Source organism: Canis aureus, chromosome 31 (assembly GCF_053574225.1).
Source record: "Canis aureus isolate CA01 chromosome 31, VMU_Caureus_v.1.0, whole genome shotgun sequence".
NCBI classification, from domain to species: Eukaryota; Metazoa; Chordata; class Mammalia; order Carnivora; family Canidae; genus Canis; species Canis aureus.
Genome location: NC_135641.1, coordinates 5068651 through 5093609, shown reverse-complemented (window position 1 = coordinate 5093609; position 24959 = coordinate 5068651). Strand labels below are relative to the sequence as shown.

At 42.8% G+C, this 24959-nt stretch overlaps 1 protein-coding gene, 1 long non-coding RNA gene and 1 pseudogene across 7 annotated transcripts in view; 1 reads left to right on the top strand and 2 right to left on the bottom strand.

Moving 5' to 3' along the window:
- The window catches only part of TRIO (trio Rho guanine nucleotide exchange factor), a 354258-nt gene that overhangs the window by 104381 nt on the left and 224918 nt on the right, over positions 1-24959 (top strand). For all 6 annotated transcript variants that reach the window (XM_077879549.1, XM_077879552.1, XM_077879550.1 and 3 more), the window contains exon 2: positions 17156-17230. In XM_077879549.1, the coding sequence (XP_077735675.1) occupies positions 17156-17230 (75 nt within the window). The remainder of the gene's footprint in view (positions 1-17155; positions 17231-24959) is intronic.
- On the bottom strand, positions 1905-10920 carry LOC144302139 (uncharacterized). Its single transcript, XR_013369011.1, has 3 exons — positions 10766-10920; positions 2298-2375; positions 1905-2183 (listed from the first exon to the last, which is right to left on the bottom strand). It is a non-coding gene; the product is annotated as an uncharacterized LOC144302139 (long non-coding RNA).
- Positions 19798-20460, bottom strand: LOC144302279 (SH3 domain-binding glutamic acid-rich-like protein 3 pseudogene; annotated as a pseudogene).

The following is a 24959-nucleotide window of genomic DNA, read 5'->3' as shown; positions in this document are numbered from 1 at the left end:
CTGCAGTTAGTCACTGATGTAGATGAACCTTGTCACATCCAGTGGTAATTCAGAGGAGCTTTGCTGAAGAAAAGGAAATGCTGGTTCCAAGGAGCACAGGAGCTCCATGTTTGCCGAGAGGGGAAGTGCCCTGGGATTTCCTGAGTGTGGGAAGAAAATATCAAAAGCCTCTTAAAGATATTTATTTAAAGCTTATCTCAGACATCTATTTGTGGGTATCTAATATACTAGTACAACATTTATAACTTAAAATTGAGGGCAGATGGTAAAATTCTCTGGTGATAGGATTCTTGAGCAAAAGATTTGAAGAGCATTGCTTTAGGGCAGTGGTTCTCAGAGTGTGGTTTTAGGGTCCCTTGGGCTTTCCACAAACTTTTCAGGGGATCTGTAAAAGGTGTTTTCACAATAGGCAAATTATAGTCTAAGATATTTTTCACACTCATTCTTTCCAAAGTGTATAGTGATGTTTTCTAGGGTCTGCATGGGGTGTAACATCACAAGTCAGAGGCAGAAGCAGGTATGAGAATCTAGATGTGTTCAACTAAGCCAGGCTCAAAAGTATGCCTTCTTATTTCTTCAATGCCAGCCTTCTTATTTCTTTTTTTAAATACAGATAGTGTAATAGAAAGTATTATTTATGTTAACCTGTGGTGGTTTCTTAAAGACCTTTTAAAACTTTTTCTCAGTTTTAATTTTTAACATGGTAAGTATCCATACTTAGATAACCAGGTATCTAGATATTCTCTGGATGGAATAGATGACAAGAAGCCCCACATAAACCAAAGCTTTTTGGCATCCTCAGTAGTTTTTAAGCACACAAAGAGGCCTTGAGACCAAAGCCTTTGAGGCACTGCTTGCTGTGGTGGAGGTCTGGTGGACTGGTCCAGGTACTGTGGTGTAGGAGGATGGCAGCATAGGAGTCTGGGGAGGATCACTCAGCAGGTGGGTAGGGGGTGGGGGCGTTGTGAAGGCCAGGGCCATCTTTTTCCCTTTGCCCGATGCCCACACATCCTGTGCCTGCTGTAATCTATGCCGCAGCTTAGATGTGTTATTGTGTATGAAATAGGCTTTTATGGGAGCCCCTGAGGCCCTAAGACCAATCCATAGCATTATTTCTGTGGGAAAAATCCATTCCTGTAATCGAGTATTGGTGGACTTGACAAAGTTTTGGAACACAGGCCATTTGGAGGTTAGAGACTGAGTTTCTGTGCAGGTCTCCACAGCAGTTCCTTTTTGGCAGTTACTCTGAAGAACTCTTAAATGGGAGGAACTATTAGAGGAATTCAGTTGAGATGGAAACAGAAAGGGAAACATCTGGAGTATCCTGTTCTTTCAGTCTCAGACTTGCAGGATGAAATGTGAAAAATCTAGTTTATTGTTCTATTGGTATAGGGCGATTAGAACCCCAAATTAGTTTCAAACTGATTTCTTGTCAATGTGCTTTTTTTTTTTCCTTCAACTCATTTTGGTAGAAAGTATCAAATGGTGGCATCCTTAAAAAAATACATAGATTCATCTGACAGACCATGCAGGCTTTAGAGAAGATGTGATACACAGCTGTTTGGGAAAGCAATTAGGCATCCCCTCTTAAAGGATGGGCATGTCAGTTCTTAGCAGTTTCCCCGCTAGGCCTAGCGGAAGAAGTGTGGAAGTGTGTTCTGGGATATATGGACAAGGCCATTCATGGCAGCATCATTTATAATGGTACACATGGGAGACAGAGCAAATGTCCATTAATAAGATTGCATAAGTAAATTTGTGGTATAGTCATAGAACAGAGCATTAAATAAAGCTCTGTGTGCACATCAATGTAGATTAACCATACAAACCAAAGGCAAATCACAGGAGGATTCATATAGTATGATTGCATTTACACAAAGCTCAAAAACAAGGAAATGAAGCAATATATCATGTAGCAATAGATTAATAATGTGAAGGCTATCAAGAAGAGCAAGGGCATGGTTACCCGAAATGTCAGCACAGTGGTTATCAGGAGGTGGGTATCCTCAGGCCGGGGCAGGGAGCCTTCTAAGGTCTTGGCATGTCCTGGTTCTTTTTTTTTTTCTTCATGTCCTGGTTCTTAAACAGGATGGCGGTTTCAAACATACACACACCTTTGTGCACACCAGACTGGTACTGTCTTCTAAGTGGGGCCTGTGTTGCCTAGGCTTTCATTTTAGTAGCTGAAAGAATTAGAAAAATTGATTTGAAAGCCTTTTTGCTTTACCATAAAGTGAGTAATTGAATATTTAAAGGCATCGGGGCTCTTAGATTTTATTTACTATAATACCACCTACCGTCCTGCTCCTGTTTTGAGGTGATACCATTGCAGAGTTGGCTGATGTCGTGCTGGCAGCATCCACCTGGGGTGGTTTCTGCAAGGAACAGAGGAGGAGAGCTTAGAGTGGTTTCTCATCACTTTAAAACCTTAATTTTGAATGAGTTCTGTCTTCACCAGAATGGGCTGAGGGTGTGGCAGCCACAGACAGTATGTGTACAAAGGCCAGCATTTTTCTGTGTGCACAGCCAGCTGTTCATTGCACTGTTACCCACAGTTCTAGGCAGAATGGGAAAACCCTGTTTGTTCTTGATCGTCTATTAAAAACAGAGCAGGATACCCTCCAGTTCCATCCATGTGCTGAATGAAATAAGTCAGGGAAAGACAGTCATCGTATGGTTTCACTCATACGTGGAATATAAAAAATAGTGCAAAAGACCATAAGTGAAGGAGGGAAATTGAATGGAAGAAATAAGAGGGAGACAAACAATGAGAGACTCTTAACTCTGGAAAACAAACAAAGGGTTGCTGGAGAGGAGGTGGGTGGCGGGGGCGATGGGGTAGCTGGGTGACAGGCATTAAGGAGGGCATATGATGGGATGAGCGCTGGGTGTGTTACTATATGTTGGCAAATTGAATTTCAGTAAAATTATAAATAAAAAAGAAAGGTGGAAGATGAGGATGGAGGGGAAAGTATGGTCTGTCTATGCCTTCTGGCCTCAAGTAGCCCTGTAGCGTGAGAGAGTGACCTCCTATTGGTTACTGATGTCCCAGAGGCGGGCCAGTGCAGGTAGAGGGCCTGGATGTGGGAGCCAGAGCCCTGCCGCCTGGCATCCCTGCGGCTCCAATGGTCACTAGCAAGCTCAGGGCCCCAGCTGGCAAGGCCAGAGGTAAGAGCTCTTGCTGTAATCCCTGCCTTTCCCACTTTCAAAGCAGAAGGAAAGGAATCATTGCAACAATGGACAGGTCTTTGGCTGTAGAGGGGCGTGAAGTGAGGAGGTGTTGGAACGGGGGAGCACTTTGTGGGTTATTTAAGTTTTTGTTGCCACTATTTTAGTGAGAGGAGGTGATCGTTTAAAAATTTTTTCCCTTCAAGTGACTTTACTGGCTCATCTGCTTTCATTTCATTTGTACTCTGATTTGCCCTTCCCACAATGGGAACAGGCTAATCAGCAGGATCCTGAGAACACTCAGGTGCCGGTGGGTGTTGCTGTGTGGGGGGAATGAGGGTCGGCATGAACTGCTGAAAGCTCTTAGATCAGAGAGCGTTCTGACTTTTGAATCACCTTCCAGTTCTTTACAGTCAGTTCAGGAGGAGGACATTGCCAATGTTCATCTGTCATGGCTGTTGATTTTTAAAAGTAAGTGGTTTCTTTTTGCTGACTTTTGACAGTAACCGGACATCTCAGTCTTACTTTTTTTTTTTTTTTTTGAGTAAGATGCACCTCCTTATAGAATGCAGAAACGGCAGGCATTTCCTCAAATCCATTTACTTAAAGCACTTACCAAATGTATACACCTAAGAATAAGTGGCTTTCTCAAATGTCAGTGGTAATCATAGTTAATGTTGTTGGCACTGTTTGTTCTGTGATGTGGTGTGTTAATTGGGATCTCATTTCACAGATATGGAAACCAAGGTGCAGAGGGACTGAGCCATGCGTCCACTGGATTCCTCCTGGGAGTTGGCAGACCAGGCAGCCAGGGTCCAGCCCTGGGTCTGTACTAGACGTTACTAGTACCTTGACAGTTTTCTTTTGAGTTGTGGCACTGTTGCTTTCAGGTGATGTCCACAAAATGTGCTGCTAACAGAAGTGAGCAGTATAATCTCTTCCACACACCTTCGTGCCTGTCATTTTCCCTTGGAAGGAAGTTGTTTGTAACCCTGTGCTGTCCTGTCCTCGGTCACGGGCACCTGGGCAGTAGGTGTCACGTAGCTCTCTGTGCAGAGCACTGCAGAGGTCTTGCGGTGCATGAGCTGGAGAATGAGTACTACACATCTCATTTTAAATGTCCTTATTGCATTGCTATTTGCATTTCTATCCTGAGTTCATTTGGGAAAAAATGCTCCTTGGCAGATACATATTGTTTCTCTGTGGGAACGTAGCAATTAGGGAATTGGAAAAGGAACAGCAGGTTCCCCAGCCTACAAGGCATACACCTTTGTGTTTTACCCCACTCAGGTTGGGTACTGCAGGATAAGGGTGTAAGGAAATAAAACCCGCCATGAGGTTGCGCCCCACCCCCCCGCCCCATTCTGGACTGTGGGACCCTTTGGCAGGCAGGAGGAGGGTGCCCTGTGGCACAGGCCCAGGTGATACCTGTCAGTTTTTCCTGTAGCGCTTCAACAGGAGCCCAGGTAGGATGTGAGTTACCCGCACATAGGTGGAGCTTCTTCACCTTTTGTGTGGGTTGTAGTCCTGCTGGAGTGGTGGTGGCACATTCCCCTGAGTCTGTGCTTGGCTTCTGCTTGCTGAATTCCCATCTCGTCTTCCAGTGAATCAGAGGAGGCACCACTAAGCATGAGCTGGTAACCTGAAATGTGGTGAGTGCCTGACAGTGACTCCTTCCAGCAAGCTGCCCTGTACCCATTCCGTGAGGGGTCATGCCCCTTGGACACTTCTGTCCCTCTACCTTGTGAATTTATACCTTCTTCTCCTCCTCAGTGAATATGCATAAAAATGTAAGTGGAGATGAGCCAGTTCACATTAAATACATTTTTATGTCAAAATTTGTTTTCTTATCTGTATATCTAAATAATTTGATTTAATTAAACACATTTTAAAACCAGAATTTTAGAAAACCTCCCTTTGTATGGATATGCAAAGGGGATTTGAGCTGGAGAAGGTGGGAGGAGAGGTAGTTTGTTAGAGGGCGGAAGTGACTTTCACTTTGCGTTTTCTTTTTACATTCACAGATGGCATTTCTTTTCTCAATTCCGGTAATTTCTTCAATTTCTTGTTAGGAATCTAACAGGGAGGTAAATGGTAGGAACCTTTTCACTGGAATGGTTTTTTTCCCTCTGCTTGGAAACGAGGGCGAGTAAGGACACCAGAACCTGAATGAGAAGGCACTTTATAATCTTAAGAGCTGGTGAGTCCTAAAGGCTGAACTTGCCCTCTGTGGTCTAGGTGTAAAGCAGGTCTGTGCCCAGTGTTGGCCTGGTCCTTCTCTCCACGTGTCCTCAGAGCTAGCATACTTGTCAAGGCATCAAATCTCATTATGGCAAACAGAAGGATCGGGAAGAAAAATCCAAACTTTAGGTTGTACTCCAAATTCAGCCCGAAAACAAGTTACAAAGCATTGGGGTTTTTGTTGTTGTTTTGCTTTTTTGAGTTGTCCTTACTTAGTGATGACAAGAGTTGCTTCTCTAGGGTTCTTGTACTGTTTGTTGGTCAGTAGACATCTGAATATCAGGACTTAACTTGTTCCGATTTGTCTTCTCAAGTACCAGATGTAGCACAATGTTCAGATATGTTCAGAAAAAGATGAAAACCGTTATCAAAGCAGAGTAGGGTAGCTGAACACCTTAGGCAGAGTAGCCACGTGTTAACTGTTGAGTGGGTTTCTAATGATTAAACCATCACCGTGTTAATCTTTGAACATGTTATCTGTATTATTCACTCCGATGCTGTGGTTTTGTCCCTGGAGCGAGGGTTTCTGACCCTTTCAGAATGGTCCGGAACACCATTTTTTATGTCAGGGACCTAGTTTTTAGTGCTTGTGATTGATACAAAATTTCAGTGACAGAAGTAATACTTCTAGGTGGGTTAGTCTAATCACAACAGTATCTACATCTCTCTTAGAAATAACAGTTACGTGTATCTGCAAGACATTTGTCTCCATCAATGTGTCACGTACACATTGTTAAGGCCACTGTTATTCTAAATGTGCGTTTTATTTTGTTTTAGATTATAAGCTTCTTAAAATCAGAACATACCATTTAGGGGGAAAATCTCTAGGACTTAAGAGAGCACTGTGTGTAAATATGAATGCCGAGGGATTAAAAAACACAATGCTAAGCTTCATCAAAGGCCTGGCTGGTAGAAAGTTCTGCCAAATTCTTTGTGTTATTAAAGCTATATCTTTCTAGTGAGTTTATGTTGAAATTAAACCCAAATGGAAGTAACTTTTCAGTCCTTTTTTTTTTTTTTTTTTTTTTACTTTTCAGTCCTTATATTAAAAATTGTTTCTTTGTGGCATTTGCCTTGCATGATACATTAATACAAGGGTAAATTAATTAACTGAAGGGTTTTGAAACAGAATTGTACATACAATAACTTTGCTGACTACTTAACTTTAGGAGACATTTTGATATTTCGTATATGTGTGTATGTAATTTAATGTCCCTTAATACAGTATTTCCATTTGAATGTAATCACTGCTCAATGAAGTTAATTGCTAGATTAAGACACTCAACCTTGGTTTATTTTTTCTCCATGAATGGAAAACTTATCAACAAATATCTTGAAGGTAGACAGGATTGATAGGCATTTGCTGATGACCCTGGAGGAGGACCTCTGGGTGAGTAATGTGCTCTCAGTGCTTACCCCAGGCTTACAGCCTTTCTTTAGCTATCTGGGCAAGGGGAGATATTCCAAAGGAGAACCTTAGCATCGTAGGGTGGACAGAAGGAAGGCTGGCTTGGGGAATACTGATTTGGAGAGAAGCTGAAACCAAATTTTAAACCCAAATCTTGATTCATTGATAGAATTATATCCCTTTATCTTAAATTTATAGACTAGCTAGAAAGGTTTGGCTCTGCCTGTTTGCTTGATGCGGTTTCTGTTCCTTCATATTCGTGGTCAGTAACAAGGGAAGATGTCAGTGGCACAATGCAGGTGTTCTGGGATGTTACTATTTGTGATACATAACACTTACAGAGGGTTAGCTTGTGTTTAAGTAATGTGGCAAAAGACATTGCCATCTGAGTACTTGGCCTAGTGCAGAGGGACCTGTTGTCATAACAACAGTACGAAAGAAAAAGGTGTTCAGTTTTGAGTTGCCAGGCATATATTTGCCTTGCTGGTTCCCTTATGCTTATTTTGTTTACAGACTCTCATGATGAGAGCACTTCCGGGTAACTTGGAATTCTTGGGTGAAGATGTGACCGCGACCAGAACCCACTCAACCCACCGCAAAGGCAGGGCCCTGAGGCCTGTGTCTTCTGCTTGGAAACCACTTCCCTGAAGGCCTGCATTCTGTTGGTTGTTGAGGAGGTAGAATGAAAAGCCACTGAGTGATCTTTTCTCAAATCACAGCCTGGTCTTCCCACCAGAGAAGCTTTTTATAATCGGTTACAATTTTGGTGGTTAGGGCAGAAAATACCTTTTTAAGTACATTGTAAACAATTCCAAAGTAAAACTTTCCCTACTTTAAAATGTAGACCAAAAATATACAAATGTGATTTTATGTATTAGTCACTGAATATACTAGACAAAGAAGTAACGCAGTCACCTAAGCCTTCTCAAAATTGAGTGTGTGTGGCAAGTTGACTGCTTTGGACTCGTTGCTTTATGTGATAACATGGATACCTTGCTCAGAACTCCAGATTGTGGACTGCCCCTTAAAATGTCTAGCTGCTCGAAGTGGTATGAATCCCAGGGTCGAACCAGCTAGGCATGAGGCTCTTACATGTCCTGTGGCACTCTGCTGCAGTGAAGCCAGGCTGGGAGATGACAGGCAATGGCCTGCCTTCTAATGGGGGTTGGGGCAGGGCCCCCAACAGGTATTTCTTTAGATAATTACCATGCAACATGATGAGGTTTTGGGTGCAGTTAGAATGCCGGATGGGGGATCAGATCCAGCAGTGGGGACACACGGCAAGACTGTACGGAAGGAGTGGTTCTGGTCTGAGTGTTCAGGAATGTGAAGGATGTGTGGGCTTGTGCATGGGGAGGGGAGGGAGTGCTTGAGGCTGTGTGGGAGCTCATTGGAAAGCAGGGATCTGTGGTACCTGCAGGGGTAGGTGAGGGAGAGGGTAATGAATGGGGTTGTGAGGCTGCAAATGTCAGCAGGCTTGGATTGTGAAGGACTTTGGGGGCATGCCCAGGAGTTTGGGTTTTATCTGAGGGCTCTGAGGAGCCACTGATGAATTTTAGGGAGGAAAATGATGAGATAGGGGTTTGGGGAGAGTGGAAGAGTGGATCAAAGGGAATCCTGCACCTCCTTTAGGAGACTACTGGCCAGTGGGGCAGGGAGACGCAGTGCTCCATTTAAGCATAGAGCCTACAAGAGTGCATGAAAGGGTGGGGGGCAGGGGGAAGCCCGGGTTCCTGGTTTGGCTGTTGGATAGATAGATGGTTCATGGGGCCAGGTACTGTGCTGGGACCCAATAGCAGGGAACAGGTTTGTGGAGACCATGATGAGCACAGGTGGAGATGGTTGTACCATAGGCATGCAGGAGCCCCATTTTTCTTGACACTTTTTTTGTGCCAGTGCTGGGAGTCTTCTGCTTGGTCATCAAGACCCACCGTAATCACCTCCACCCCATATATCCTACATCTTACAGGATGTCTTCTCCTATTGTGATCCCTCTGGCCCTGGTTTTTCCATACCAAGTGTCTGAACACTCCTGTGTTGCTTTTGCAAACACACTGAGTCTACAAGTCCCTCCCTGTCCCCCCAAATCAGTGTCCACTGAACAGAGTTTTAATATCACTAATTTATATGACATCTCTGTAATTGCTTACAATAATCAAAAAGATCTCTACATAAAGGAAAAGGAGAATTACATATAGCTTTATTTTTCAAAGCCTTTTGTAAGAATGCTTTTGATCTGCATGAAAAAAATATGGGGATCTGTAAGAATGCTTTTGATCTGCATGAAAAAAATATGGGGATCCCTGGGTGGTGCAGCGGTTTGGCGCCTGCCTTTGGCCCAGGGTGCGATCCTGGAGACCCGGGATCGAATCCCACATCAGGCTCCTGGTGCATGGAGCCTGCTTCTCCCTCTGCCTGTGTCTCTGCCTCTCTCTCTCTCTCTCTCTCTCTGTGACTATCATAAATAAATAAAAACTAAAAAAAATATGAAGGCCTAAGGATTTTTTTCTTTTCTATTTTGGTAGAGGGCAAGGGTCTACCATGTATGAAATGTTGTAATGATTAAACGTGGTTTCTTTTAGCAGTCAATCTTGGATGATTTGATCTAAATCATTTCATTTGACAGTGATCAATTTCTATCAGTTGTATCTCTGTGGATCATTTGATACAAACTAAGTTTCTAACTAGCTTTTCAGAGAGGCTGCTTCTTTACATACAGCAAGCCTTCCTTGGAGTAGGTATCACAGAATAAGTAGGCACATGTCTATATCTGTGTGTATACATGTGGCTTAGGATGGGTGACTGGAGTCCCAGAGTACAGTGTGGACGCTTTCCCCACAGGCATCTCCTGATACTCTTAGAGGCACAGATGTATGTGTTCTTTCTTTTGGTGTTAGGCCAACATGAGGATGAAGTTTCTCTATGCTTAGCCATGGCCGGTCCTTGGGGGTACAAAGATGAACAGCACATCTGGTACATGGTTCTTTTTGGTGTATGAGATTGTAGGACAGTAAAATCCCCTTTAATAATAATACTACTTTTTTGACTATTAGAATATTCCCTTCCATTGGTCTGTTATAGTTTTTAATTAAACTTGAATACGTAGCTAAGACATACTTAAGATCATCAAAATTAAAAATTCATTATTTCATTTACATTAAAATATATGTAATAGTTTAAAAATATTTTTTGTTAATGGTCTTTTGGTTATTTTGGTTTGTCCTCTGTGTTTTGTGCTCAGGACATTAAAAAGCCAGAGCTATTTTAAGTTGAAATGCCCTTTACTTCCTTGGATCAATCAAACTTATGCTGCTTTTTCTTCCTTAAGAGTATGATGTTACATTACGGGCTCTTGCTTCTAAAATTATGTGAAGGGATAAATTAACCAGTCTGACAGTTATTATAGCCATAAAGGTTTAGGTAAAAATTACAGTACTGCACTATGAAACCCCATCTGTATTCCGTGTGGTGGTCTGTGAGCATGCCCATATTCTTGGTATTTAATTCACTTGACATGCATTTTATGTGTTTGAATGGTAGTTATATATTTACATAAAAATATAAGCAGTACATTATATTTTGATGTCTTTATGCCTTAGTAAAAATGACATTTATATAATTTGATTTTATGGCCACCTTTCCCCCTCAACATTTTCATAGAGGATCCAGGCTAGTTAGAAATGCTTCCTTCCTACACACCAGTAGCCTCACTGCGTGCGTGGTTAAAGCCCCTGAGAGCACACCCACGGTGGGCCCCGCACCGCCGCCCCGTGCCTGTGAGCGATGCTGCGGGGTCGGGGTCGGGGTCGGGGTCGGGGCTGCGGCCGGCTGCCCGGGTGACGTCACCTCCGCCGGCGGCCGCTGCGGATTCCTCCTCCGGCTCCTTGTGCTCCAGGTGCGCGTGCGCCACGCCCCTGAGTGAACTAATGAGTAAAACTAGGTAATTACCGCCGAGGCTTGGTGCTGAGAGTAGCCCTCCAGCTTCCTGGTTAGTGTTCCTTTCCGCTGTTGTCTCAAGATGCTGCTTTATTTATGAGCACGTTCTTAATTCTGCGCACAGACCTGTGTCTCTGAGGGTGTAGGATTTTTTCAGCCACTCCCACTTGTGGCCTCCCCATCGAGTACTAAAGTAGTACGACCGACCGGCAAATGAGGCCTTTGGAAATGGATGAAGAGCACAGTTTGTCTTGTGGGTTGGCTTTTATTATTTTAATTTTTTTTAAGATTTATTTATTCATGATGCTCACAGAGAGAGGCAGGGACCCGAGGGGGGGAAGCGGGCCCCCTGCAGGGAGCCCGAGGACTGGATCCCGCCCTGGATCCCGCAGCCCCGCAGCCCCGCAGCCCCGCAGTCCCGGATCGGATCGCGCCGGGGCCAAAGGCAGGCGCTAGACCGCGGAGCCACCCAGGGAGCCCCGGTGGATGGTCTTTGAAAGACCAAGGGCAGGAGGTGAGGCAGATGGTTAGGAACACGGCAGCAGTTCATTTCCTTCAGCCGGATGATCAAGAGGTAGCTCTGGTGTTTTTCTAACTCTGTTTTTACTTCAAAAACAAACAAAAAAACCGACTTGTTTAATTTGAAGATGACATAAAATCTGAAATTACTAATATCTGCCAGTAGGCCTAGGAGAAATAGGGATTTAAAAAAGAAATCACCCTGTATCCTGGCTTTAAAAGTTTAAATTTTATTTACGTTTGACCTCATTTGGTTTATTTCATCTTATTTTTTTTTTGACCCTTATATTAAAAATACTGTTGGAATAATGTGCTTCTTGCTCATTGTAAAAATATTTCTGTGGTGCTTTTTCTTCTTAAAGTAAGAGAACTTGTGGGTTGTCATTCCTTTTCTGTTTGTTGTTGTTTTAAAAAATCTAATACTGAGAAGAGACCAAATGAGTAAACATGGTGGTCAGCAGTGACTCACTCCAAAAGGCATTTGATAACAACAATACAGCACCTACTCACAGAGACTCAGGGTGAAAAATGAGACATTGATTTGGCCAGTGGAGTATTAGATAGTTGAAGTTTCAGACCATTGATTCAAGTAAAAGATTTTCCATTGTTAAATGCTAACTTGTGGAATATTTCCTCTCAGGGCAATGTGTTTAATTTCCTTGTTATAAATATAACACATAGAATAGGAGTGGCCATTTGAAAACACTGAGCTTATATTTCGTAAACTTAAAATGCAAAGTACTAAGGAACATTAAAGTGCTTGAGTAGGAACTCGGGGTCAAGAAGCTGGAGAAGTATGTTTGTTCATTCATTCATTCATTCACTCATTCATTCAGCCATCAATCCATCATGTGTTTGTTGACCACCCTGTGCCTGGTCCTGTCTTAGGCATCTGGTATATAGCAGGAAACAAAAGAAATCCGTCTTCTAGCTAGCAGGCCAATTTAGAGGAATAGAGAGAAAAACTAATCTCTTGATGAGCAACATAATGCTTATAATTTTAAGAAATATGAGCAGTTTGGAAGCAGGGGTGTAAAATGTACCTCAGATTGACATGCTCTTGAACCAAATAGCAATTTAAAAGGTGATAACAGAGGGGCATCTGGGTTAAGCATCAGACTCTTGATTTCAGCTTAAGTCATGATTTCAGGGTCCTGGGGATCAAGCCCTACATTGGGCTCCATGCTCATCGTGGAGTCTACTTGGGATTTTCTTTCTCCTTCCTCTACCCCTTCTACTCTGGCTGTCTCTGTCTGTCTGTCTCTCTCAGATAGATAGAAATAAATAAGTAAAATCTTTTGTAAAATACAAGGTGATAACCATCAGTTTTAGCAAGTAATATGTGAACCTTGGGGTTGAGATGTTTTTAAATGAATATATTAAACCCTCTAAATATTCAGATTTTATTGTTTTAGGTATTATTTGTGTTGAACCAGAAAAGAGCACTAACTGCATGTTCAACAATGGTAACATCTGATTTTTAACCCACACTCCTTTCTCCTCAGTATCATTCAACAAATATTAATATTAAGATCTTAGTGTAATGACAGGTGTTACCACGTGAACATTCCAATCAGGTTCCTTCTAGACTTGATTCAAAAGAGTGGTTGTTAAAAAAAAAAAAAAAAAAAAAAAAAGAGTGGTTGTTGCATGCGTTTTTGGGCTCCCCTTGGGAAACACTCTCTCTACCTACAAATGAGCCTGGGCAGACTGCATCCTTATGCTATGGTCACTGTCTCCTGAAGCTAGCATTTGATTTAATTCACATTGGCTTCTTTTTCTCAGATGGGGAAGCTTACTTTAAATTGTATCAAGAATATTGTCTTTCTGCACTGTTCAGTTAGGCTCTGTGTAATTTAAAAAGTATCTATTTTAAGAAATGGGTATAACTAAATGTCCTCTGACTTTGACCCGGTGTTACTACTTTTCAGGCTGCTTTTCTTTTCATCTAATTTTACTACAAGTCTTTGGCACCCCCTTCCTCCACCTATTAGTGGCATTTTCAAACTCTCTTGGTGGCACTTAGAAGTAAAAGCACTGCTGACTCGTGGTTTGTGACACAAAGATGTGTCCTGAGATCTCAGAAGCATCACTCCAAGATGGTATTTGCTATCCCTTTCTCTCCCCATGAGCATGGGGGGCGGGGGAGCTGTGTGTTATAGAGATAGTCACGGAGCATATCCTTTTGATCCAAAAGTTTAGAAACCACAGCTAGCTCCTTTAATGCACAAGGAAGGAACACAGTAGGAGTTGTTTTATCTGCGGTGTAATGTAGAATCAGTGGAATAGCACAGAAGCCATGTATTTGGAATTTTTTTTTAATAGTTGCACACTCTTTTCATAAATAGCTCTTCAGGGCATGGATCAGAATCTGCCTTTTTGATCTAAAGATGTTTCATGGCTGAGTTCTTCCTGCTTTTTATTAAAATTTATATGATGTATTTAATCTAGCTTTATGGTAAGTATACATGCTTCCTTAACCTTTTGCTTATTGGGTGTGTTTTTTAAAATGGAAATGAGATTAAGGTAATACTTAGGTGATTGCCATATTAGTCACACCAACTCAGTTTCTTTGTGGTTAGTTTTATATTTCTGCTTTTAAGAATTTTTTATTTTAAAAATTTTAATTGACTATTTTCACGAAATTCACATCTTTTCCTGTGACATATTTAACAAAAATACTGTAGTGAAAGTGTGAAGAATTTATATTGTACATGTATGTGTATCACAATCGAAGTGTAACATACTTCAACATCAGCTTAGTCCTGGATTCATGCCCCTTTTCTCTTCTGACGAGATGGTGAGTCTTAACCTAACTTAGGGGAGAACTTCAGGAACCAATAAACTTAAAGTATAGTTCCTGGAAACTAAAACACGAGAGGAAGTGAGTCTCTGGCTTCCAGTGGCATAGGAAATCGAGATTTTTTTTGTCGTAAAGTTTTGTTTACTTCCCACCTTGTTTTCCTGTCAGTGTGCTGTTCTTCCTGTGGGGTGGGCTGGAACACGGCAGCTCTCACTTCCATTGGCCACTCCCGAAAGGGTAGTAATAAATAGGTTGCTGCAGAGAGTCAGCAGGAATTGTTAAGAATGCTTTGGAATGCTCATGTAAGTCACGTAGTCCTCTTGTGAGATGCCAGCACCGGGATTAGGACATTCTACTTGTTGAGGGTTGTGTGAGGCAGGCTGGCCCTCCAGTGGGGGCCCTTGTTTCTGTCTTCTGTTGTGTGGGGATCCAGGACTGCAGCCAGTGGTGGTCCTTTTGAGGGCTCTCCTCTGTCTGGCCAGGGCATCTGTTGGGGCAGAGGCGATGTGCCGGTGGTAGAAGCATGTGTTTTCTTACCTGGTAGCAATAGAAGGGGGATCATCTTTTCAAATCCCTGTAGATTGGGACCCACAGCTAACTCTCACTCCTTCCTACTGTACCTGTCTGTCATTCGATTTGCCTCCCCATTTGTCTGGGTTCCCTAGCACTCTGTGCTGCTGGTGGAACTTTTCACACGGTGCCTGGCCATAGGTATTTATAACCTTGTCTTCCTGAGGGCCCCTGTGCTGCCTGGTTCCCCTTGATGTTGGCCCTACTGATGTGTCTGTCCACCACAGATGGAATTGAGGTGGAATCTTTTTCTTTTTAGATGTGTCCAGTGAATTACCTAATGACTGGCAATGAATTGCTCAAACGAGATTGCATCCATTCAAGAGTTTTGAAGGAACCTTAAGGATGAAATTGCAGAACTCTTGGCTCTTGTTTTGCCTTTTATAAATAGCTACTGTTTTTAAAAGCTTGGTGGGTTGCCAGCACAGAGGTTGGTACACTGAAAAGCAAAATGGTCTGATGATGTAGAAGTGTGGGTTCCGTGTTGAGCCCTTTCACGGCCCAGAGAGGTAATGCTGCTGCATCTCCTGGACCTTGGGGTCCTCCTCAGGATGCATTTGCTGCTGTCCTTGGGCAGGGTCTCTAGTGACTGTCAATATCATGGTTAATCCTGTTAAACAGGGTTCTTGATATATATAGAAGTATTCTGCGGGCAGGAGAGACTTAATTAATCAAATCATACCAGTAATTTAGTCATTCTTTGCCTCTATGAATGATATATTGAGGAGGCTGGGTTCTGTTCTATTCCTCCCCAAAGTGCTGATGTTTGTTGCTTGCTTGCTTTGGCAGGGTGCTAACGTGGCTGGACTCAAGCTATGACTCTCAGCTCCTCTGCCCTGGGCTGCAACAGGAATCTTGGTCAGATACTTTGTCTTTAGCTTGGAGCTTGCCTTGTACCAGTGAGGCTCAGGGTAGAGCCGGAGACTGGAGCCAAGATTATACACAGAACCTGGAGCTCCCGGCTCCTTCCCTTCTCTCGTCTGCTACTGAGGTTGCCCCCAGATGTGGCTGGTTCTTGTGTTGACAGCTCCACGTGGCTCCGCTGGCGCCCTGTCCTGCTCCGCTGGCATCCTGTCCTCAGGCGACAGCCCCAGTCTCCGTGTTCCCAGTGACAGTCCCTTTTTTCCAAGTCGTGTCTCCCTGCTTTGGGTTACTCTGCAGCCTTGAGACAGTTCTTTGTTTTTTGTTTTTGTAGGCTTTTTCTGTGGCAGGGCTAGTCCCCCAGGGGCTACTCAGACCTGTCACAAGTGGAAGCCCCAGGTCAGTGAGAGAGTGCTTTCCTTGCTCTCTAAATCCAGATCTGCATCTTGCACTATTGTGTTACCGAGCTACCATTCTGGAGCGTTCTTGGTATGGTTTTGGGCAAAGACAAACAGGAAATAAGTGATGGGGCAGTGGTGTTTTATTTTTCCTAGAGATTGTTGAGCCAATAATGATAGTTTCTAGTTTTGATGAGGATAACCAGTATCCTGGACCAAAATTTCCTCCAGGAGAACTATCCCGAGGAAATTTTTTTTTTTTTAAGATTTTATTTATTTATTTGTAGAGATGCAGAGAGAGAGTAGCAGAGACACAGGCAGAGAGAGAAGCAGGCCCCATGCAGAGAGCCTGACATGGGACTCATCCAGGGTCTTCAGGATCACGCCCTGGGCTGCAGGCGGCGCTAAACTGCTGCGCCACCGGGACTGCCCCTGAAGAATTGTTATGAGCATGAACATTCGGGGCCCCAGACTCCCCTGTGGGCATTCGCCCTGGTGAGCTGGGCCACACGCGTTTAGGCTGCAAGATGGATATCGGCTTGCCCTGAATTGCTTGCTTCATGCTTCTTTTCCATGATCTCTCCACTTGCGTTTGACGGTATTGGACGTGGGGAGAGTTGGTTCACAGTGAGAAGATGCACTCAGCCGCCTTCTGAATCAGGTGGCACTGGGACATCTTACCCACTAACTAGGGACATTCTTCTAGGGGGGCATGACCCAGAAAGCCTGGAAGGTTAGGGCATGAAGGGAGCTGTGGCCGGTCCCCAGCTATTTATAATTCCTGTTCTCCTCACTGCCACTGTTTATTTTTAACCACTCTGGACTCCCAAGGAGGAGGCTTGGAGCTCCCCCTAGGGGCTTCAGTGTGCCACCAATCACCGTGTTTAAAAACCTGATATTGCTGCTTTGTTTGCATTCATCTACAGGATTCAGATGAAGATGTTTGAAATGATCTGGACTGGTTTCATGTCCTGTGTTTTTGGGAGCAGATTTTTATTGCTACAAATGGCCTTGAGCCTGCTTAGTACAGGAGCCTTTGGGTCTGTGTGCAAATCATTGACATTAAAAATAGAAGATAATTCTGTGATCACAGTCTTTTCTTCATAGAATTCACATGATTTGAAATGATATTTCTAAAACTGGTTTAATGGGTGTGAGTAAAGGTACTCTATTGGCATTGGATATGGTGGGTAAGAAGTTAAATGTCACTCAAGTAACCTAGTAATTTGAATTTTTCTTTATATATTTCAGGGTTTCGAAAAAACGATGAAATGAAAGCTATGGATGTTTTGCCAATTTTAAAGGAAAAAGTTGCATACCTTTCAGGTAAAGTTAAACTTTTCTAATCTGTGGTACTACTTCTTCTGATTGCTTCTGATACAGTGTTAGAGTCTGAAATACTAAACTAACTCACCTGTCACACATAGAAAAGCACTGGTGTTTCAGTGGATTTTTAATTGCCTTATTCTTGTAGCATTCTCCTGAGAAATTAGTGCTCAGTGCGTTTTCTTCTAGCGAGTAGGCACATCATAAGTCAGATAGCACTGGTGAGTAAAAATAGGTTTGTATCTGTCATTCAACAAACATTTGGTGTTTTTCCGTATTCAGTGAAGTAAAACAAATGATTGTTTAAAAGTCCATCGTCTTTTGAAAGTGATGGGAATTGACCTGACTTGGATGAGTCCTGAATTTTTTACCTTGGTTTCTTGTTCCCTGATCTTGGAGTTCCTAGAACCCATGTTATGGACTATGAAAGCCCCAGTGATCTCCACCAACTGGGTCCTCCACTTACCTATACAGCCTGGTGCTGGGGAATGCCTGGCCTCCTGCAGGTTGGTGACAGTCTAGACCAGCCTCTCAGGCTTTGGGGCACTTGACCTCTTTTCTGCACATTAGAGGGTCAGCTTTAGGGCTTTTGGGGCTGTTTCTTTGGGGGTTCCTGCCCCCATGAACAGAAGAGCCTTTGGGTATTTTACCTTTTTGGCACTAGTTCACTTTTTATAAAACAAAGGTTTGCAGATTTTTCTGCTCTGTTGTAGCAGGAAGTAAATGTGTGGACTGTCATGTGCTTTTAGACAGTCTTCCTGGATGTGTTTCCCTTGAGAATTTTTTTATCTTTCTCAAACAGGCATAATATGCTGATCTGATGTCTCTTTTTGAACACATTTTATTTTGAATGTGTAACACCGCCAGCTGCTTTTGTATGTTGGGTGTGTCTTTTTGGCATGTGGAACGGGGCTATATTAGGGTACAACTCCCTGTGGTGCTTTTCTACTCTCACCTCCATGGCCAGTGGTATTTCCTGGCACCCCTTGGAAACGTTGTTTGATGATTTGGCTCAAGTGAATCTAATTCAAAACTCATTTGAAATGCTAATAGAAGTTCATGAGAAGAAGAAATGCTTTAGATAGTTGGGAATACGTGTTTTAAAAAATGCCCCTCCTGCTTACAAGTAGGCCAAGTTTTATTTTTTTTTATTTTTATTTTTTTAATAAATTAATTTTTTATTGGTGTTCAATTTACCAACATACAGAATAACACCCAGTGCTCATCCCGTCAAGTGCCCCCCTCAGTGCCCGTCACCCATTCACCCCCACCCCCCACCCCTTCCACCACCCCTAGTTCGTTTCCCAGAGTTAGGAGTCTTTATGTTCTGTCTCCCTTTCTGATATTTCCCACACATTTCTTCTCCCTTCCCTTATATTCCCTTTCACTATTATTTATATTCCCCAAATGAATGAGAACATACAGTGTTTGTCCTTCTCCGATTGACTTACTTCACTCAGCATAATACCCTCCAGTTCCATCCACGTCGAAGCATATGGTGGGTATTTGTCGTTTCTAATGGCTGAGTAATATTCCATTGTATACATAGACCACATCTTCTTTATCCATTCATCTTTCGATGGACACCGAGGCTCCTTCCACAGTTTGGCTATTGTGGACATTGCTGCTAGAAACATCGGGGTGCAGGTGTCCCGGCGTTTCATTGCATCTGTATCTTTGGGGTAAATCCCCAGCAGTGCAATTGCTGGGTCGTAGGGCAGGTCTATTTTTAACTCTTTGAGGAGCCTCCACACAGTTTTCCAGAGTGGCTGCACCAGTTCACATTCCCACCAACAGTGCAAGAGGGTTCCCCTTTCCCTGCATCCTCTCCAACATTTGTAGTTTCCTGTCTTGTTAATGTTCCCCATTCTCACTGGTGTGAGGTGGTATCTCATTGTGGTTTTGATTTGTATTTCCCTGAGGCAAGTGATGCGGAGCATTTTCTCATGTGCATGTTGGCCATGTCTATGTCTTCCTCTGCGAGATTTCTCCTCATGTCTTTTAAGTAGGCCAAGTTTTAAAAGTATCCTTGCTCTTTTCTTTCCTAAGCACTTAGTGACAAACTCCATAAGGTAGACTCGTGCTGCTTTTTATCAGCTCCTGATTTCGTAGTTTACAGATGGATTTTAAAGTTAATATGATGAAAAGACTCTGCTTATAAACAATAGAGGTAGCAGTGGAAGGGCTAAAAGCCAATTTCACATGTTCTTCAATTTTTATGTTTCAAGTGTGGGTCTGTAGTGAGAACACTTGCTGCCTTGGTTAAGCTCCTGGAGACACATGTCAAGAGCAGGGGAAAGCTAAGGTTGATGATTTTTATTTGTATTCATTCTTTATCAGGCATTTAATACAGCGTATCTCATTTGATGTCATTTTTGTCTAAGTTACCATCCGAACTAAAACTATTTAACTATTTCCCTTTTAACTAATTGAAGAAATAAAATCATTTGTCTTTCGGAGCGCATCATGACTTTTTACTCAAACCCTAAATTCTGCAGGGTTAATTAAAGTTGAGTCTCTTTAGTCGGGAGAGAAGTTCTGCACTGCCCCAAACTAGTCCAGAACCATTTTTTTTTTTTTTTCAATGGAATGGGACATTTAATTGTCTCTAGGGTGTTCCCAGGATGGGGAATGTGGGGCCTTTGGCAGAGCCCTGGTTAATGGAACCAACAAAGGTGCCCATCAGCCAGTGCCAGGCAGGGTGGCAGCCTTAGGGCCTGGCTGAGGGCAGCCAGCACTTGGGCTGTTGCTTAAGACAATTTCTGAGACTAGTGGGAAAGGAATGTCACCTTTGAATGGAGGAGAGAGGAGGAGAAGGGGCTTGGGTTGAGGGGAGAGGTTCCAAGGTCAGAAGGCTAGGAACAACAGGGAGTTATAAGGTCCTTCATGGCCGGGCGGTGGCTGGGGGATGTGGTGATGGAGCCCAGTGGGCTCAGGCCAATTTCAGGAACTCCTGCAGTGTGTTTTGTTCCACAGCCTCCACGAAGAGCTCGTAGTCCCCACAGTACTAGTCCCCGTTGACAATCTGGGGTGGGGTGGCCTTGGGGTTGCCCGCCAAGGCTTGCATCTCATCCCGCAGGGCGTTGTCCTGGGAGATGTCCACTAGCTGGTACTGGATGCGCTTCCCATCTAGGATGCGGGTCACCTCGCTCTGCTAGGACTTGATCTCACAGGAGCCGGTGACCGACGTGCTCGTAGACGCGCAGGCCACTCATGCTGCGGGTGGATGAGCGGGCCAACAGGCGGACGGTCGGTGGTAGCGGCAGCTGCACGGCCTGGAGACCCAGAACCATTTTTAAATATTAGAGATGGTAGGACTTTCGCCAACTGGCTTAGTTAATGAAGTTGGTAGGTGCCACCAAGGCTTTATAGTATTTCCTACTTTCTAACCAGAATTGGCAAGTTTTGTTAGCATGATACCATTTGCTGATTTTCTTAGGCTTGCTGTTATATTGTTTAGGAAGGAAAAAGAAAAACCCACTAAATTAAAAACAAATTCGTTACTTGCATAGTGATTTCTTTGTTTGCAAAAGGTTTACAATGAAGGAATAAACTTTTGAAAAATTTATATACCTCTGATCCTGTTTTTTAAAATCTGTTTTATTGAGATATAATCTATATACCATAAAATCTGCCCTTTAAAAGTGTGTTATTTGGTGAATTTTAGGGTTTTCACAAGGTTGTGTAAACATCACCATGGTCTAATCCCGGAGCACTTTGATTACCTCTAAATGAACCCCATGCCCAATGCTCATTTCCTCTACTGCCAGGCTCTGGCAACTGCTAATCTACTTTTCTGCTCTGACCCCATTTTTTAAAGACTATTAGGGGATATTTATTGTGGTACATTTGTAAAAACTCTCCATGTGAGTAGCTTTTAGTAAATCTAAGCGGAATAACTAGGGCTTTGAAAATGCAGGCCAGAAGATCAGTGATTCCATGAGATACTTATAGGTCAAAAACTCTAAAAACCCAGTGGGGATTCTTTGAAGTTGAATATTTCTGATCCTCAGTCTCATCTCCAGGTACTGTAGAAGGCATTCCTTACCGCATGTAGGTAAGACAGCAAAGTATTTACTAACTCCTGCAGGAGGTGAATTAAATGAGGTGACAAGCCTGACTTCATGCTTCAGGTCAGAAGGAGGAGCAGTAAAAGAAATGTTTTATAGTTTATATTTGACATTTAATGTGTATGTTGATATGTTATGTATATAGTCCTAGTGTGGATATCACGTATGTATGTATGTTTGTATGTATGTATGTATATAATATCAACCCTTTGCCACTAGGGGCTAAAATTTGGCCCTCAAAAGAACTCACAGACTACCATCAGAATTAAGAACACTCTTTTCTCTTTAACTTTTTATCATGAAACATTTCAGCATAAGGAGAGTGAATAGTACAGTGAATTTCCATGAACCGTGAATTTCACTTCAATAATTCTGTCATCTGTATTCCTTTAAAAGCTTTAGGAAAAAAACTTCAATACCATTAACAGACCTAAAACATGAGTAGTAATTCTTTAACATAAAAGTGCCAATCAATATTCAAACTTCCCTGTTTGTCTGATAATTTGTTTCATAGGATATATGTGGCAATTGGTCGATCTCTCTATTTCTCAATCTGTGGGTTCTTAACTCCTTCTCCTCCTTTTTATCTCATCTGCTTATGTCATTAGGTGAGGAAACTGTTTTGCTGCAGATTTCCCTACATTTTAGCTTTTGCTGATTGTACCCAGGAGTGTCCATTTAGTATGTTCTCCTTCCCCTGTGTTTCCTGTAAACTAGGAGCTGCATATGAGGCTTGATCAGACCAGCTTATATTTTGCAGGAAGAAGGCAAAAAAAAATGGGTGGTGGTGGGTAGTTCTACTTGGGAGTTTTGTTGGGGGGAGTCTGGCTCTCTCTTTTTTTTATGGTGTCAAGCATTCATCGATGATCATGATTTAGATCTAGTATTTTATCACAGTTACAAAATGGTGACATTCTAATTATATCCTTTCTTCTTTATTAGCTTGGATATTGTATAAAAAGAAGTGTCCTCTCATCGGTTTCTTGGTGGTCCCGAGAACACCATTACTTCAAGAAAAGGATAAATGATTGATTCTTGTCCTTTATCAGTTTTCAGACTAACAAAAAATGACCCTGAAATGACTATTTCAGACTGATAAATCAATCAATCAATCAATCAATCAATCAACCAACCAACCAACCAGCCAACCACAATGGGATCCCTAGGTGGTTCTGGTTTGGCGCCTGCCTTTGAAGGCCAGGGTGTGGTCCTGGAGTCCCAGGATCAAGTCCCATGTCGGGCTTCTCCCTCTGCCTGTGTCTCTGCCTCTCTCTCTCTCTCATGAATAAATGAATAAAATCTTAGAAAAAACCAAAACAACTTTGCTTTTTAATGTTTGATGTGTTACAATTAGTTGCAGAATTTTTTTTTTATTATCTTAAGAAGTTAAAATTTTCTCACCTTTGACCAAATGGGAGTGTCTTCAGATTGGCTCCTGAATCCATGCACTGCAATCCTACAGCTTCTCTTTTTGCTAATGAGACAAGGTGTTTCATACCCAGCTTTGTCTGTCCCTGTCCTCATCTGGAACCAGCTGTTTCTTCAAAGTGTGCTGGTTCCTTTGCATGGGAGAAAGGTGCAGGGTGCTAGAGAAGCTGGCTGTTCCTAGCAGTTTCTTCAGGGAACACATCTGGGAAATACGTGTATGATATTTTTTTAAAAAATAAGATGTGACACGCCTGGGTGGCTCAGCGGTTAAACGTCTGCCTTCCGCTCAGGGCGTGATCCCGGAGTCCTGGGATCGAGTCCCACATCGGGCTCCCTGGATGGAGCCTGCTTCTCCCTCTGCCTGTGTCTCTGCCTCTGTGTGTGTGTGTGTGTGTGTGTGTGTGTGTTTGTGTGTGTGTCTCTCTCTGTCTCTCATGAATAAATGAAATCTTAAAAAATAAATAAAAAAATAAGATGCATGACTTTTTACTAAAGTTTTTAATTCAGATTTAGGCTTACAGATTTTTTCTTTGATTGTATATTTGTATCTTTTTTTCCTTATACTAAAAATCTAAGTTCATCAATATATTGCTTATTACATTGTAACACTGATGTTATTGCCACACTGTGACTAATGTAAGCTAATACTTCTGTCATCTGAAGGATATATTCCCCTAGGAGCATACAGTCCTGTTACTGTGGTTTGTTTGTTTGTTTGGTTGGTGGTTATTTATTTATTTATTTATTTAATATTTAATTTATTTATTCATGAGAGAGACAGAGAGAGAGGCAGAGACACAAGCAGGCTCCATGCAGGGAGCCCGACGTGGGACTCGATCCTGGGTCTCCAGGATCATACCCTGGGCCGAAGGCGGCGCTAAACTGCTGAGCCACCCAGGCTGCCCTGGTTACTGTGTTTTAAAAATCATATAGAATAGCTCCTCTCAGTGTGGGCCAAATTCCTGCCAACATGAAACTCCAGATAATGTGTTTCATTTTGTTTTATAGCTTATCGGCAGCCCGGGTGGCCCAGTGGTTTATCGCCACCTTCAGCCCAGGGTGCCATCCTGGAGACTGGGGATTGAGTCTCATGTCGGGCTCCCTTTAGGGAGCCTGCTTCTCCCTCTGCCTGTGTCTGTGCCTCTCTCTCTATGTCTCTCATGAATAAATAAATAAAATCTTAAAAAAAAAAAAAGAAGACCAACCACCTAATCTTGGTTCAATATTAAGTAAAATGTGTACATCATTCCAGGGTTAAAGACTTTAAAAAAAAAAAAGTACAAAGAAATGTAGTTCTTTTTCCCTGCGTCTTCTACCATGTACCTTTCTTCCACCAAAGGAAACTTTTTGTTTTTGTTTTCTTTAATTTTTTTTTTTAAATGTTTATTTATTTATGATAGTCACAGAGAGAGAAAGAGAGAGAGGCAGAGACACAGGCAGAGGGAGAAGCAGGCTCCATGCACCGGGAGCCCGACGTGGGATTCGATCCCGGGTCTCCAGGATCGCGCCCTGGGCCAAAGGCAGGCGCCAAACCCCTGCGCCACCCAGGGATCCCTCTTTAGTTTTTTTTTTCTTTTACTTGTAAAATAGGAGTGCTCTCTGTCCATCTCTTCCTCTCTCCCTGCTCCCTGAGGTAAACAGTAATGTATTCATGGACTGTTTCCTCTGCTTGCTATTTCATTTTAACGGTATTCTGGAGCACAGAATATTAGTACTTACAGAGATTCCACATTCCTTTTACAGTTGTTTAAACTCAACTGTATGTACCATAGTTGGTTCAGTCAGTTGCCTATTGCTAGACATTTGGGTTGCTTTTTTTAGAAGGAGTTTTTGGGGCAGAGCAATGTGGACATCATTCACCTTTTCAAGGGGGATATTGTTGGGAGTGTGTGATTGCCCAGAGGTTTGCTGTACTGGGGCTACTGACCATAGTTCTTCTTATTCCAGTTTTACAGAGTTCTACATTTTCTGGAAAGGGAGGGGGCACCTCCCATCCATCTGAGATATTCTTGTTAGCCTCCGGCACAGTCTGAGGCCATAGTGACAGACTGGAAGGCCAGGTATCGCCAGAGGCTTTCCAAGTGCCCCATCAAAGAACCCCTTAGAGTTTTCATTCAAAATGCTCTGCAAACCGGTTTCTCATTCTCAGGACCATGCTGCAGGAGGCGAGCGTGTGAGGAGGGTACAGGGCTGTGGAGCTGCTGGCCTTGGCTACCCCTAGAACTCCAGGG